Source organism: Bombus pyrosoma, linkage group LG15 (genome assembly GCF_014825855.1).
Source record: "Bombus pyrosoma isolate SC7728 linkage group LG15, ASM1482585v1, whole genome shotgun sequence".
In the NCBI taxonomy this organism is placed as follows: domain Eukaryota; kingdom Metazoa; phylum Arthropoda; class Insecta; order Hymenoptera; family Apidae; genus Bombus; species Bombus pyrosoma.
Window position 1 is genome coordinate 1,084,376 of NC_057784.1, and position 17,252 is coordinate 1,101,627.

Genomic DNA, 17,252 nt, shown 5'->3' on the forward strand with positions numbered 1-17,252 from the left:
AATTTATTAAAAAAATCTAAATTTATAGAATATTTATAGGATCAAACAAATACATTTTTCGTGTTCCGGTGTAAATAATTTCAAAAAAAAAAAAAAAAAAAAAAAAAAAAAAAAAAAAAAAAAAAAAAAAAAAAAAAAAAAAAAAAAAAAAAAGACGAACCAAAATCAGTACTGCAAAATTATGCAATTATATAGTTTTAATCGCGATGAAATAATCGAGGTAACCGAGAAATCGGTTGGTTCGAATACCAATTCGAGAAGATAGGGATTTTCACACTCGATCAACTTTTTGTCAGGCCGTGTACCGTTAACTTGGTCCTCGTATGTAAAGGAATGAAAGGGTTGAATTTAAAATAAGTTGGTACAATTTTGCACACGGTGATAGCCGTGCGATTCGAACGGTTAACAGATAGAAGGAAAAACAAAAAGTTAAATCCTCTGGCGAAATCCAGTGGAATGGTGAAGGGGCGTATCGGAGGGGTAAATGGAAGGGCAAGGGAAGCAGGGTCGAATCAGTGCGAATGGAAGTGGACGTTAGGTCGAGCGATCGTCCTCCACGCGTCCGGCAGCCGGTGGATGAGTCGAGGCTCGAAGACGGCCGAGAGTGCACGAATGTCTCCGAAGCGACGAACCCTCGGCCCTCGGCAGAGCGTCGCCCCACCACATCCAGTCGTACTGCGAATGCCACGCTGTGAGCTTCGTATTCGCGGTATTTCGGGACTTTTCATTTGCTCGATAAATCGAACTTCGTTGTCACGACACAGTGTTTCCGTTTCGTCGACGATATCCGCGTGAACGATAGGTCGTTAGATTTGACTCGATGTTTTGCAGAAATCGGGGTTCTCCGTTGTTTCAACGGTAGTTGCAGTTGCACCGTTGGCGCTGCTTTTTCCAGTTCGAACGTAGCGTAAGCGTGTGCCACACGAGAAGGTACGGTCCGAGTGGCGAAAACCGGTGATCGAGGTTATCGAGTGTTTCCTCGCTGATTTATCTAATTCCGAAATTAACGGAGAGTGTTGAAAGTGCGCAAGCCGGAGAAATCGCGATGCGACAGCGCCGGGAGATGCTCCATTTGCAGTGGCAGCGGCAACAGGAAGGACAAGACGTTCCGACAGCAAGATAGAAAGGTTACCGAAGGAACAAACTGGCGCGTAGTTAGATAGCAGCGTGATTGACTCGAGTCGACCGATAGGGGGACGCTGTCATTCCTTGTTCGAACATTTAAAACGAGCGCGCGGTTTAGCGGAACACTCGGTTCTGGTTGGTGGGACCGTTTTGTTGTTTACCAACGTCTGTGTGTGGTCAAACACAGGAACGTCGATTACTCTGAGGAGAGAGGGTCGGACAAAAAGGTGAAAGAGCGAAACGAACGAACACGTTCGTTCGAGGTATATAGCGAAAGGGAGAGAAAGATAGAGGAGGTAGTAGAGTATAGGAGAACGCGTGCTCGTTGAAGATAGAAGAAGAAAGAACGATCGCTAAGAAAGAGAGGTAAGCAATAACGGCAAGTGGGCGCACGAGATGCATTCCAGATGGACGATGACGCCGCACAGTCTGTAAGACTCGCGTGGTTTCTACGTTCTATCGCGTTTGTCCGTGATTGTCGTGTCAGGACGTATCGACGATCGTCGGGTGGGTTATGACGCGCGCTTAACGCGCTGCGTGCACGAATAGAAGCGAACGTGTGTCGATCCTGTGTACAACATGGAGTCCGACACGGCGGCCGACTGGTCGTCGGCGAGAAAGAGCTCCCTCGAGACATCGATGCCGAGGAAATTCCGTAAGGATTCATGTCGAACGACGGGGGGTGCAACACTCAATTGGGCAATGTGCGCCCTCTGTATTACCAGCTTGGCTGTGTCCGGTCTACTCGTGTACAGGGAAATAGGATTGGAATCGCGGATCGCCAATTTGGAGGCTCGTTGTCAAATTCAAGAAATGCCGGACGTTCTTATTCAGAGGCTCAAGAGAGAAGTTCAGGAACAGTTGGAGGTGCATCGGCCTGCGTTCCAGTCGAACGTTTTTCGGATCAAACGAGACGTTTCCGAGTGCAACTGTCCACCAGGTAAGTCTTCTTAGCCGCGAACGCGGTTCCATTCTATTTAATCCTGCGGAGGTCATTACGGTCTAAAAATTTGTTATCCAGTCGCAGTGTTTCTGAGATATTTCAGACATTCGATATTAAATTAATTATGTTTCATTTTATTTTTATTCGAAACTAAACCAATGATCGCTATAGATAGATTAGTTGGCAATCAGAAAAATATACTAATAAAATACAGCGAAACAATGATAAATAGGTAAAATAAGTATTATAAATATACAGTTGTGTAACTTGCAAGTTATGGGGCATTATCGTGTAGTTGAAATAGCTGCGATTTATAACAATTAAGCAAATTATAAATATACCTTTGTAACACACGGAGTACGATAAATATACGATAACAGTAAACAGTAGTGTTTAACATGAACTATGCAGAATGCTCGCTCGATGTATTTGTTGTGGAAACGGTCATAACATTCATCACACGTGATACAGTTGCGTTCGAGGCGTGATAATGTTTTGCAAACGTTTTTAGAAATATTTTCAGATTGACTCGAACAGCATGAATAGATCCATTTTTCTTTCTCTAATGTTTTCTCCGTTAACCGATTAATCGTCGAATTGTCCTTGTTCCGTCAACGACCGTTCCATTCGCGATTCTTTTTCTGTTAATGTGCTTCTAAATTCTCTCTTTTAATATTACAACAACGAAAGAGAACTTATATAACATTTTTGTCGATACTTTCTGTCGTCACAATTAATTGTATTATTTGTAGCATTGTGATAATGTATTTTTATCTAAATAATAGAAATCCCTCTCTCGTTTCATGAGCTATTTTTTGAGATGTTCTTTCTCAATAAACTTTACGATGCATCAGCATCATTTAAGGATACACATTCCCAAAAGGATCTTGCATGCATCTATCGGATTAGTTGCTATCTCCGCAGGGTTAATATTTCTTTCCCTTGTACTCCATGTTGTTCAAACTTTTCTGAGCGAGGGTGGTTCGATTTCGTTGACTGCTTTCACCGAACGGAACTCCTTGATTATGCAGTATTTTTCTGGTATTCATTTATCTTCTTCCGCGCGTCTTTTCCCGGTCTTTGAGGCGAGAAAAAGGCACGCGTGGTACGTAAGTAAGTACAAAGCCCAGGCTAGCGGTCGTACCGAGATCTCGTTGGATTGTCATCGCGTATACATATATACACGTATGTCCTGTATTCGTGCACCTATATAGTCAACTATGTGCATGTGTCGAAAGAGGGAAGAGCACGGAAGGAAATATATACGCGTGTAAAAAAGGAAAGAGAAGACCCAGCTTTGTCTTGGGATGGAGCGACTTCGGCTGTCTCGGACAAAGGATCTGCGATCTCTTGAGTATTTCGATCTTGGAGAATGCTCGACGGAGCGTCTTTTTTTCCGAGATCACCCTTTGCACTCTATATGGAGAGGGGATCGTTCGAATGAATTTGCGCCTTCGCAATTTAAACTTTGCATATCCGCGGAAAAGATATCAACTTGTTACGCGCACTTGTATCAATTGTCTCGCCAGTTTGCGAGTAACGACACCCCATAGAGAAGTATGCGTTAGCAGCAACGAGCATCTTCTGAAGTTTCCTTTTCTCGAAAATTGTAATTTACTTACCTTGCCTAATTAATTAATCGTAAAACGAACAGTATTTGCTAAAGCCATGCGCAAAGTAAAAAAAAGTCGTACTACAATCGAAATAACCGCCAGCGGGGTATTATGTAGAATGAAATTCCCGAAATTCTAGCGTTAATGCACAACCAAGTTTGGCATTGTGTTATCCTGGTCACTATTACACGACGCAGAATCGAAAATCGATGATTGGTTTTGATTCTGAAGCTGATTCGTTGATTTTTCTATCACGTTCGTACGTAACTATCGTTGTTGTTTGCTGAATTTCCTCCCAATTTGTCTGAAAAGTTCTTCTAACATTTTATCTTTTCACGATTATTCTTTCCAAAGAAAAAAAGAAAGCGAAAAGAAACAGAAGAAAGTAGGTATAAACGACTATGAATTTATTTAGACGCGTTAGTCTTCTTCTTCTTTTTTTTTTTTTTATTCTTTATCGCGTGAAAACATTATCAATCAACAATTTCACTTAGTATACATTATCAATATTGTGACGACAACGTCAGTGGAATGCAGAGAGATAAAACGAGTTGTATGCATTTCACACTACACGGTAGCCGTTTTCGCAGGCGTACGTCAAGATACGTACATCTTGTTTGGATAAATCGTACAAAGGTTTGATGCCGTCGCGTCGATTGAACATCAACGAAATGTCAATGTACACTTCGAGAAGTATGCGACGACGCCGCGGCGCTCCCCGTTTTCGCCAGTCGGCATTCTTTCTGCGAGCACGAGATCGCGAAGCGATACGACGATTCGTCTCACGTTCGCCGATTGATTAATGGCTATTATCAAAGATCGAGCAACGCTCTCTGCATCCGCCATCGAACTGCCGATGTATAGTGACATCAGTAAGCAACGATAATTATCTCCAATTCTCAAATGAACGGAAAACGTTGAAATTTTTTCTAACAAAGATTTATAACCGGAACTTATATATATGTATATTCTTTTTTTTTCTTTCTTTCGGTATTTGGAAATAACGCCAATTTGCCTTACGGAAATAATGTTCAAAATTGTATTACCGTATTCGAAATGATTAGACAGAGAAATAATTAAAAGTAACGAAATGTTACTAGGAATGTCCGCTGAAGACTCTTCATTGGGATACATAAAACGTACCCCTGTGTTTGCGATTCATCCGTCGATTAATTTACAATTCTACCTGTATTCGTTTCTCTGTGTTTTTTTTTTCTCTGAATTTTTCGTTATGGATTTAGTCAAAAGTAAAAAATAGCGTCGGCGCGTAATAAATTTCCCTTATCAAAGTGAAGCTGGCGATTAAATGCTTTTGCTTACCGGCGTATGGAAAATATCGCATATGCCGTTGAATATTCGAAAACGAAGACTGGATGCGACCGTTTTAATATCTTGCGAAGCATCAAACGCTTGTTATCTATCCAGTTCGATCCTCCACATTTTGAATATTCATGAACGATTTTTTTGTTTTACCGATTCTGCAAACATAGACAACATTGCGCGGAAGGAACATTGTTTCTTCCTGGGAATGGAGACAACGGTTGCTTTCCGGCGAATGAATTTGAAACGAGAGAAACCGCGGGGGAGGTGTGTAAAGGAAGAATTTACTTAGGACGGATTCAACTCGAGAATGGAGAGTTGCCACGAAACTATCGAACTCGGAAAGGGAGTTTACCACCGATAAATATAACTTTGACACAGTGGCCACGGAATTACGGTATCCAGACTAAATTATAAAGTTACGAACGTCGGTTATGAGCGGCACTTCCTATCAGGAATCGACTCTGTTTCACTGGAACGCCTTTAATTTCTGCGTTTAATTAGCTACGTAATCGTAGTAATAGAAAATATATAGCGAATAATTTGAACGGTTCGTAACGGTCTTACCAATTTTCAGAGATATCCTGTTTCAAAAATTCTTATCGTTATGCTTATCAGTTGGAATAATTAAAGTTCCACCGTAAATGCAAATTGCACGCAACAGTTAATTCTATAAACCGTTCGGAAGCCATATACTTTTATCAATCCCGCAAATTGAAAAACAGAGAAAAGTGGAGATGTTACTAATGTTGTTTTCGCTTCAGAATTTGTGTCATTTATGTTACCCTTTTGCAGCAAAAGGTCACACGGAAGTGGGTTATTCGTTTTTTGACGATTGAAATTACGAACGTTATGAAATTAAGATACCAATAAAAAAGTGGAATTAATTAGTTTTGTCTGTACTAGACTCGTGTGGCATACGATATAGATAAGATTTAATCAACAGTGTACGCGTTATCGGACAATAAAAAAATGAACGTAATATTATCAAGAATGAGGAAAACTGAACGTGATAGTCAGGATTTAATACCTGTTAATTAAAATACTTGGTCATAATTGAAGGGGTTCTCGTCGACCCCTAAGAATAGCAGACAATACCGAAAGACGGGTAAAAGGAACGCACCGTTTTCCCTGTCTCCTTGCCCAATCCGATCCCTATCTCGGAGCTTCCTTTTTTTTCCTCTTTGTGCCAGCCTCTTTCTTATCGTTTCGTCCTTCATGGTCGTCTCTGGCAGCAACAAAGGGAGCGCCGTGGCTCCTGACTCGCGGCATCCCGAAATTGAGATGTGCGAGCTGACGCACGAGCATCATAAATCTTTCCCTCCCTCGTAGAATATGGCATATCTATTCCTCCCCCCCCCCTCTTGTGTATACGCTCCCTTTTCCTATAACATTCTGCCAACCCAGTATCTTTGAAGCTACGTGGCGTTACACTGTGAACTTCGACTCTTCTTTGCTCTTCTGACGGATGATTTTCGATGCTTGCCCCGTTTTCCAACCTGTCGAGCTACAATAAAACCGGTCAGGTCGAAAGCAGACACTGTATCGATGAATCTGTTATCGCGTGTACGATAATAATTGGCAAATTTTCGGTTAGAAGGGGAAAGCTCGATGTGTTGTGTTAGGATTTTGTTTTCTAAATAGATCTCAAGAGACCGCTCGGTGTTAGAGGTTGAAAGCCAGACGTTCTTCAAGAATCTATTTTCAGAGAACTACTGACTGTAATGGTATGATTTTTAGGGCGTTTCTTCGCGCAAAGGAAACTTCAGCCGTAAGAAACTTTACAAATTATCTATTATGATGTTTCGCAAGTAATCATTACCTTTGTCTTCGTTTTACTACAGACGAAAAAAAAAGGTAAAGATAAAGATACAAAAATTACGTATAGATAAATAGTTAAAAACAAATAACGTGCGTTCAACCTAGAAGTTATTAAACATCATATGTCGTAGGTTCTATCTTCGATTGTATTAAGAAGAAGTAGGAAAAATTATCGAATTACAGAAGAAACTCGTAATATCGTTGCTTAACTGCTAGGTAGACGCTTTTGATTTAATGCGAGGCGAATTACTATTTGTGTAAGGGTAAAAGCACAGTCCGTTTCTCGCTGCCTTGGAAAATTGATGGCCGTTGTAAAGTTTTTATCGAGGAAACGCCTTCTCTTCCCTTCGAAATCGATGTAAAGACCCGCTTGTCTTGCCTAATTCAAGACCATTTGTTTGCTTCTTTAAATTTGTTCTTTAAATGAATCCTTGGAATTCATGGGATTTTCTAGTTGCCTAGATAAACGCCAGGATTATGGTTCCCCTCGAACGAATCAGGTTTACGATCTACCGTTAATTCTTTCACAGACGAGATCTTTTCGAATACTTCATGCGTCGAAACTATTACAACATTTTGTTACAATTCTTCGAATCATTTCATTGCATTTGAAAGAATGTTGGATAATATTTACCGTACAACATGAAAGAGAACTGGCGAAAGAATGATTCGCCGTATCGATATATTCGCTTCTGACAAATGCGTCAGACAAATTTATATTCTAATACAGTTGCGGAACGGACCTTCCGGAACTTTTAAGCGAAACTTCACGCTTCGTATAGAAATAGCAGGGAAAAGGACAGAACAGAACAGGGCGGAGAAGCTGTAACAAATTGAATGTTGCATTTTCTACCGACGACGTTGACTTCGAAAGTTCTCGGAAGAAGGTGCGATTTACGTTTGCTGCACGTGCGTCAACCGTGCAGCTGCCTAGACTAGAAGTTTATGCTGAAGGACCTCTCTTACCAGCGGCGAAACTTACAGGCAGCTTATATACGAAAGAATGGCCGCCCTTGTTTCTTACGACTTCTCGAAATCTTTTCTCATTGAAGTCGTTTATGCTGCACGGATATTTAGCCACTTGTTCGCGTCTTACGTTTTTAAGCGACGAATTACAAATTTTAACGGAGTTAAAATAAAATTGCTAGCTGCAATTCTATGAGAATTGGCTTCTTACCGCGGTTGGTTCGCGCTGTTCTTACTTTGGTACGAAAAATGAAAGATTTCTAATCCATAGACAAGGGGAAATTTAAAAAGATATCCAAAATATTTATTGTAACATTTAAGAGGTGAAACGAGTTAAATTATTAGGTATTAGATTCCATTGGTTTAATCGTATTCAGAAAATCATGGATTTACATAAAATGTACAATTTTTATCTTGACTAATGTCGTTCAGATCGTTTCTGTTCGAATCTCGCCATGTTCTCGCAAACGAGCTTATCATAGTTTGACTTTCAATTCGCCGACACGAGTCACATAATTCGAAGGAATTATATAATCTTTTAAGTTTGATTGTTTCGAACGAATCGCGATTTCAATAGGAATTATCACCCTAGCATCGAGTAAGATTAGGATACATTATAGATCTTGGTTTTTAGTTGACAGGAATGCGCAGTTCCTCGTCGTTTTGAATACCGGATAATGGAACAATAGATTCTATTAAGACGCGTATCGACAAGTTGGGTTGATCAATGGGGTCTTCGGTTAACTTGGATGTTATTCGAGACGATTCCCTTTCGGGTCGAAGTGTTCGCAAGGGTTAAGAGTTAAGAGCTAAATAGACCAAAAGCTTTGTAGCTGGTACTGCCGCTGCGCTCGGTTAGTTTGAGGTTGACCGCTGTGCGATGTAACGTGCATTTAGTGTGTTTTCCTTCGCACCCTTTGAACGAATTTTAACGAATATATACTGGCGTTCGAGGGTGAACGGAAAGAGGCGGGAAATAGAAAAATAAAGCGACGGTAAAAGTCCAGAGGAAATGGTGGACCTTGCAAGACCGTACTTTAAGCTAAGGACTGGAAGTAATAAGCCAAATAGTGGAAACGTAAACGAAGACGAAAATAGAAGCCAGCGGAGAATAGAAATAAAAAAAAAACGCAGGAAATCGTGTAAGAGAAAAGCGGAAGGGGATATAAAGAGAGGAGGGTAAAGTACAAAAAAGTTAAGTTGAAGCGAAAGGATTTCGAAAGAGGAAAATTTCTTTTTCGTTTCTCTATATGTGAGAAAAAGAGAAACGGTACAGACTGTCGATGCGGCGGTGGCGGAAATGCTTAACTCGGAAGTGGTTGAATTTGCATGAATCGTAAGCGGTCGTTACGTTTCTATGCTTATCCGTCTGGCTTCCGTTCGCTTAAATGTTGTTTAATTAGTCGATACGGCTTATTCGTGTGTATTTACGACGGTCGACCAATCTGCGGTATTTTCTTCGTTTGATGCACGATTACTAATGGAAGTACGTGGTTCGCTTCTGCTGCAAAAAGAGAAGACAGCACGGTTAGATGGAACGCAATAAATATTCGCGATTCGCGAAATAAAATCCAAAGATACGCTGTTTCGTCTTTCTCGTTTTCTCAGATATGACGTAAAAGTGGCACATTTAGTCCCCTCTAGTCATATGTCTATATCGCTGTGTCTTCTGAATCTTATTTCGTCTACTTGTTATTGTCCGGTCGTCACGTAGCGTGTAAAAAGTTCTTGATCTTGGTATTCCATCGTGGTAACAGGGTATAGTTCGTTTTAAATTATCCTTAATGCCAGCTATTTCTTGCTATATACACGGAACTGACGATTAATTACATTCGAGCGACGCTATATCAAAACGGATTAAAAGGTACAAGCATGCCGACAACTCTTTTCTTGTCGGATCAATCGCCGGAATTACGGTGTGTATGTTAATGAAGGTGTGACCGGCGCGGCGCGCGGTGCGGTGCTACGGATTGGAGCGGGGCAGCAGGAGGGTTTTTACGAAACACATATCGGATCTGCACATTCGGATCACCGTCAGAGTTCGAATCGGGAACGTGTATCGAATGATACGGCGCTCGATCGACGAACAGGGAAAGGGGAAGAGAAAGAGAAAGAAAGAGAGAGAGAGAGAGAGAGAGAGATATGGAGCAAGCATACGGCACACCGCATAATTAGAGATGAATCGTTGGCAAAATTCGAACGCGATCGAACGAGGAGAGGACGAAGGCGAGGGCCACGGAGCTATTTCCCGTCTGATTGAATTCGAATGCATCGGGATTCGTGTGCGAGGGCACGGTACATACATCGCGCAGGGTAATGTACGGGCACGTGTACCGCGTGTACCGAAATTGTCGAATGAATCACGTTCCGACGGACAAGTGCTCGCGATTCCCCGATAACGAATTTGAGACCAGTGCAAACTAATCCAGATCCAAGATCAACGCTTCGATCAGGTCGAGATGGTTGACTAACTTTCGCTGTTTAATCGAAAGAGTAATAGCCCGCCTTCTGCTTAATCATGTTCCAATTAACAGCCGCATCTTATTTAGTTTTCTTCGATCTTAAGCTTATTTTGTTATTCGATCGTTTATTTATTTATTTATTTATTTATTTATTTCCGAAAGCCTTCGTCGGTCATTATCAACCTTTAATGTGTACGAAGGTTTATCGTAAATGATTACAACAAAAATTTTATAGACAGAACAAACAGATACGTATGGTATAATAGTTAATATCAATTTTGTCAACAGGGATTGTCAACTGCATTTTTTCGATAATTGTAAAGATAGGACATCCAAAGTTCGGTAATTTCAGGATGAAATATTTACGCTATAACAATATTTCTCTATTACAAATGCGAAACAATTTCTCGCGCAAAAGGCGCCTGATTTTATGAATTATTATTTATGATTATTTCAATAACATTGTAACCGTGCTATGTATTTCTATTATCGCCATTTTATTACTCATTTCAAAACGAATTCGACAGGGCATTATGAAATGTATGTTTGGACAATAATTTATCCGGCTATCTTTATGAATATTGGTGGCAAATACAAAGTTCGAATAATATCTGCCACTGATTATTGTACTGCGTACAATAGAATAATAATATCCTAGATAAGGCTAATTGTAATAGTCTTCATTCATACATCTATCGCTTTGATTCCAACACTTTTGAATCGCTTGGCATAAATTATATCGCTATTACGATTTTATTGCTCGTAAACTCTCATAGAGATAAGATTCTATTAATTATTTCTGAGATCAACTCATTAGGGAAATGAATTTCCTTTTTTTTTTTTTTTTATTAATAATCGGTTAAGGAGACCATGTTCTTCCGAGATATGGAATACGACTATGTTAATAAATAAAAAAAAGCGCGTATCAGTGTGACTTAATGCCATCCTTTAAACTCATTATTGTAATTCCATTATGAATAAAATGACATTTATCATCAACGTTGATCGAGATACCGACAATTTATCGTCACGCGTCGTGCGTCGTAAGATGTATAATAAATTTTTATATAATCCGAAAATTGAAATATTTGCGTAAAATGAATAAATAAAATTTCTTGGCATCGACTAACCTGTCTATGGCACGTGCTGCCACATTTTGGCATGGGAAATACACAACGTGCCAGCAACGTAATCGAAGACGGAAGGGTTAACATTCCGATAATGATTCTGAAATTCTTCAACTTTATCCAACCGCACTCGTCAGTGCGAAAGATATTACGCGTTATTAAATAACGTTGACTGGGACGTTCGAACGAGCAACTTGCCTTTCAATGGCTGTTAACAAACCTAATATCTACGATTTTAATTACAACGTTCGGAAACAATTTCCGATTCCGATAAAACTTTAATACATTATCTTTCTCGCGAATAACGAATAGATTATTGGTTACGAATATAACGAGTTGGTTACACGCGTGCGCTGATTACAAAGAGACGAATGGGAACGAGGTCTGATTTATGCGTCGGGGTTTCCTTTCGGAACGGAAATATAGCTTTACACGTTTGGTGGGAATAATTTCCGATCTAAGTACGTGCGAATCGAAAGTCGCTGTGTATGCTCGGTGTTCCGTAAAAACATACATACCGTGGCACCCTTTCCTACTCCCGTTCGCTCGTTCTCTTTGAGGACGATGTGAAATCGTTGAATCGACGTTTCTCGAAATGCCTGAATACGCGGAGTCTCGTGAATTTCATGATCCCGCGGTGTAGAAAAGAAACGAAATTCGTTATAGATTGTATAAGTATACAAGTATATAAGTAACATCGACGCTTTGCAAGTTGCAAACTTGATCGATGCGTCTTCTGTACGGTCGAATGTCTTTGCCGAACGGAACCGTTCCGTTACCGTTTCACCTCCGAACTGATAATACAAACGAACCTTAGTACGGATAACTATTATCATAAAAAGGAGAAATATTTGCCGTTGACCGCGTTTCCGTAGCCTTTAGCCAGTAGAGTCTAGGCAAGACGTATCTGGTCGGTGTGTCTGGCCGCGATGCGATCCTCAAGGCATAACAGTTTCTCCACGGCAGATAGCGACGATGCACGGCGATGCATCTCACGCTGCTACATACTGACAAGCTCTGACGTGTAATGGACCGTTCAAATCCGTCCACGTCGTCGATCTTCAATAACGAGAGATCGTTTCTATGGTTACACGCGATCAATTGCCATTCGACTTGACTGTTACTCGCTTGCCGTGAAACCCTGTTATTGCCTCAACAGAACGTCAAGAAGTGTGTCGAAGTGTGTGCGTGATCTTCTGTTTAGCATGTGCATTCCAAGATGGTATTTCTGTCCGCGGATATAAATATGTGCCACGAGACTGGAGAACCGCGAACGAACGTTTGTATATCCCTGGAAGTTGATGGATGGACCGAGCTAATAATTTCGTTTGCGGTATTCTCGAAATGATCTCGACGAAAAGCCGAGAAAGTACGAAACCTCCGCCGATGATGTATCTAACGAACAGAGAAAATCTTATAGTCAAATGAAGTAACGCGCGATGCTCGGTTTGTGTTATGCGTTCAGACATGTAGCGATAACGGAATAACTCCTCTCGGGCAAAAATATCCATACGCATATCGTCTATTTCCTAGAAGAGTAGCGCATCTCAAAACACATCTACTCCTTTATTAGTTGGCCACCCCTGCCGTTGTATTAACGTCGAGGGAACATACTTTGAACGAAAGGAACGATCTCTTCGTTTCGTTTCGATCGTATTTGTCTCAAATCAATCGTAGCCACGACGATCTTGTTGCGTTACCATGCGAATAACGTTTTATAATATTTCGTGTAACGCGCGTGATGCGACAGTATTTAATCGCTCGCTACTTGATGTATTTGAACAGACTAGGTACGCTGTACGTTACAGTCGCATATAATCGCATAAAATAATATATACACATCTGGAGTTATTTTTCTGCGAAAATAAGCGTACAGCGGGTGAAACTTATTTCGTGATATTTCACCTTCGATCGTTTAGCGACTCATCTGACTGCGGTCATTGTTCGCGGAACACGATTCTACTCCAGTCGCCGAGTAAAATGCCTTGACGCGAAGGAGCGGAGAGATGTAGCCATGTCGGAATGCTTGAATTGCCCACGTACACGCGTATACGTAGACGCATTTATATAACATCGGTTCTAGTAGCCAAAGGAAACTCGTTTGCCGGTTTCACTCTACAGTCGGCGCTGATTACTGAATACGAATATCGCCAAACAAAGTGATATTATTACGGGCTCGATGAGCTTTCTCGTTAATTCTCATCATACTTTTCGATAAAATTGTCGTGTTTATCTTTATTATGCGTACGTGGCTACTCTTTTCTATTCTCTTAACGTAATCTCGATTTCTCGCGTACAAAGATATCTCCTTGTAGATACTCGAATTTGTCTTTGTTACTCGCGGATAAATATCCGACACTTGGTTATGAACAAGTATGTATTTCTTAAATGCTTTTCTACGCTAGAATAATGGAAAAGAGCTGTGCACCAACGAAAAGATTATCACGAATACGTATAGGTCTTTTGGAATTGTTACCTGACTATACGTAACAGAGAAAAGGTAAATTACACAGTTGTAAATTCTGAGCAGTAGCAGCGATACTGATTATCTTGTAGTAGTAAATCAGCGCGATAGTGAAGACGCGATGTTACATGAAATGTATGAAATTTACAAAGAACGGGAGACTGTACTATCGCTTAAGAACTCAATTATTAAACGTAACGCGCGATGTACGAGGGTGTATACGTCTGTATTCAATGCACTCTATTTTAAAGTAGAATCAGATCTACTTCGTAATACGTAGCTCATTACTCCCACAAGTAGATCGATGATATTATGCAAAGAACAAACAACCTGAACTCATAATCGTCATTCGATGCACGAATGAACATTCTTTGCCTACGTGAACCGCATTGCGCGTAGAATTCCTCGCCTCGCGCGTGCACTATGCCTTTTCTACGTTTATCGACGTTCGCGTAAATGAAAGACAAATTAACTTCGTGAAAGGGAAAGTTTGCCCCGTTTAATGTTACTTTTCCTACAAAACAAACGTTAATTAGAAAGCGATTCTACGGACGCGAAAAAAAAAAGAACAAAGAGATGGGTGCTGTTCGCCACGATCGTGCAAATAGTAGCGCAAAGAATCTTTTGCGAAGAAAGAGTTAGTAGCGATCGTTCGAGCAGCGTGTAAAAAGGAGAGTCGCTGTAACACCGATTCGTTTCACATTGTTAACGATTATCGTGGAAAAGTTTTATGATCGATGTGTCGAGAATAAAGACGAATTAAGCGCCGTTAAACGGAGGGCTGACTTAAACTCCAGAGCATCTCTATAATTTAGAGCGAAATTTTTGAAGAAAGTATCAATTTTAAGCTGAAAACAGATATTTTTAATAGCCGCGGCCCAGCGATTTGAATAGCTAATAACCTACTTTTTACACGATCCAAAGCGGTCGAGTCTATCCATAATGAAATAGATTCTCAATTTAACATTTGGGATAGATATAAATGTTCGTCTATTCGATTCGATTGCGTCAGCAAGATAACAAAAGAAGGATCTATAGGAAGAGCTTTTTGTAGAGGCAATCGATATCCTAGATATCAAGAAACATGGCAGCATCGGTTCCCTTTCTAACATATTCGCGTCAAAGGGACGATATTATACGAACATAGATGTACCGCTTACAAACGATGAAATATTGGAAAATATATGAGTCCACTGAATATTACCGAGCTGTGAAATGCATATTTGCAAGATTTATATATCGATCCCATTGCCCGTCGATGATTTATATCCGAAGAATTCAATGTATCGTAAACAATAGGGGAATACGATCCGTGAACGTGATATATTTATTATTCGAACAAGTTTCCCGACGATTCGTCAATCTGCAGTGAAAAACAGCCAGTGAAGACCGTGGACAGATCCCGTGTGGAAAATGCATTTTCACGCCAACAGGAGATGAGCTTAACGTGATTAATTGCACCGAAACGCGTTTAGTCTCGAACGCTCGATAGTCCAAGCGACAAAACTATCTCTAACCCAGTACCAACTAACGGGGGAGGGGGGGGGGTAATTCACTTTACGAAACCGTAGATACCTTGGTTCGTTGCGGGACTGAATGTGTTCTCCGAGATTCGAGTGGCGCCAACCTTCTCGTCGCTTCGGCCAAAACTATACTTACTATGCTTTCATCCGTAGTCGTTCGACTATAAAGCACATTCTACAGATGAACCGTGCGTGTGCGCAATGGAGATTTTTTGTTTTTACATCGGACCATCAATCTAGACAATCGAATTTCTTTGTTGCCACCGGCGAGCAAAATCGATGAACGAGGGCCGTTTCCACAAACGAGTACGATAGTATTCCTCGTGCTTCACGATGTTTGCGAATAAGCTCGTAAAAAGGGCAGTTGTACAGAATTCTGCGTGAGCTCGTCGATATCAGACGACTAGTAGTACCTTTTCTTAAAGCAGATACCGTACTACGTACTTGTGAATTTCCATCTCTATCACGTTTGTCGAGATAAAGTCGTTCTCTCTGTTTGGAATGTACATTCGATTGGATAATTACATTTTTGTATTATCGTTTACTATTCGATTCAGCTGTCCCGAAGGAATAACGTCAAACGTTGTGAAACGTGTTGAAATCTGGACATTAAGCAATCGAATTTATAATATCGAGATTTCAATCAGCGGAAATTCGAAGCTCGAAAATTTAATTTATACCGAACGCACTATTCAACGTAGCACAAAAAATTTGTGGTCGAATAACTAACGATATATCCCTTCGGTAAAAGAAAAAAGAACATTCCTCGTGTCAAACATCGTTAGCGTCTCCAATTAAACATATGTTACCAATTATATCCGTCAACGTTGCTTTCTGAAATTACATCGACCGTATTAGTCGGCCGTTTTTTCGTCGGTTTGGAAGGCTGGTAAAAAGAAAATAAATTAGTAAGTCGCGAGGGATAAAGGTCGCGCAAGGGAAAACGAAAAATGTACACACGAGAGAGAGAAGAAAAAAAGAAGGTGACATGAAAGTTGCGTAAACCATAAAGTAGGGTGAGTCGTTGGGGCCATTAAAACTCTTGGTTCTCTGTTATCTTCGAATCGATGACGATGTCTGAGCGTGTTTTTAAACGCTCGAGCTCGTCGCTCATTTCCTTTCTACGGGAATAAAGACAAAGGACTTTACTGTTTAAGCATTCCCTCATCTCCGGCAAACCATTAACCGTTGTCTCTCGATTTAATACGTTTAGCTAACAACGAAATCGAATAAACGAGAAAGGAAAAAAGAAAGAATGGGAGAAAGAAGGAAAAAAAAACTCTACCTTCGATTACACGCGAGAATAAATTGTGAATAAAGGGAGCGAAGTAACGACGTGTGAACCAGAAGAGGTCGAAAGGCATCGTACGTACAGCCTTTCTAGCAGCCTTTCCAACAGCCTGTCGATTCGTATCTACATGAGCACACAAGTAAACCTCATTTTCCACGTACTCGCATTCGCTGGCGACCACCCTTTATGTACTTCCATTTACGCTTAAAGCGGCATCCAATTATCGCGAATCTTTAGAAGAGAATTTGCCGAGTATACGTGCAAGAGCAGAGCAAAGCACCACGATTATATCGGGACAAAATTGTTTTCAATTTTCATTTGCCGTTACGTTTTTATCGCGACTTTCCGTCACCTAACACTTGTACTTCCGCTCGTTAATGTACGTATTTCCGTATGTCTATCGTGCGTGTTCGTTAAAAATTCGAATGTAGGAATATGTGCAATGGCGAGAAAACGTTTCATTAAAATAATTTCAATAAAAATTTACACCGACGTGTCATCGAAGCGTACTCGAGTCGCAAAATAGGGCAGCGACTGGACGGAAACCGCTTTAACCCTCATCAGTGCCTTGTGTCAATTTGACGCTTTGCGATAAAC

The 17,252-nt window shown here is 40.6% G+C and overlaps 1 protein-coding gene across 14 annotated transcripts in view; it reads left to right on the forward strand.

The window, feature by feature from the left end:
* The first annotated feature begins 619 nt into the window (after window positions 1-619).
* Window positions 620-17,252, forward strand: part of LOC122575985 (collagen alpha chain CG42342-like) — a 119,998-nt gene continuing 103,365 nt past the window's right edge. For 2 of the 14 annotated variants that reach the window (XM_043745594.1, XM_043745595.1), the window contains exon 1: window positions 621-2,065. In XM_043745594.1, the coding sequence (XP_043601529.1) occupies window positions 1,705-2,065 (361 nt within the window). In that variant the 5' untranslated portion in view covers window positions 621-1,704. Of the gene's footprint in view, window positions 2,066-17,252 lie in introns of all 14 variants that reach the window. The other 12 variants (XM_043745593.1, XM_043745591.1, XM_043745600.1 and 9 more) reach the window with 9 other exon arrangements.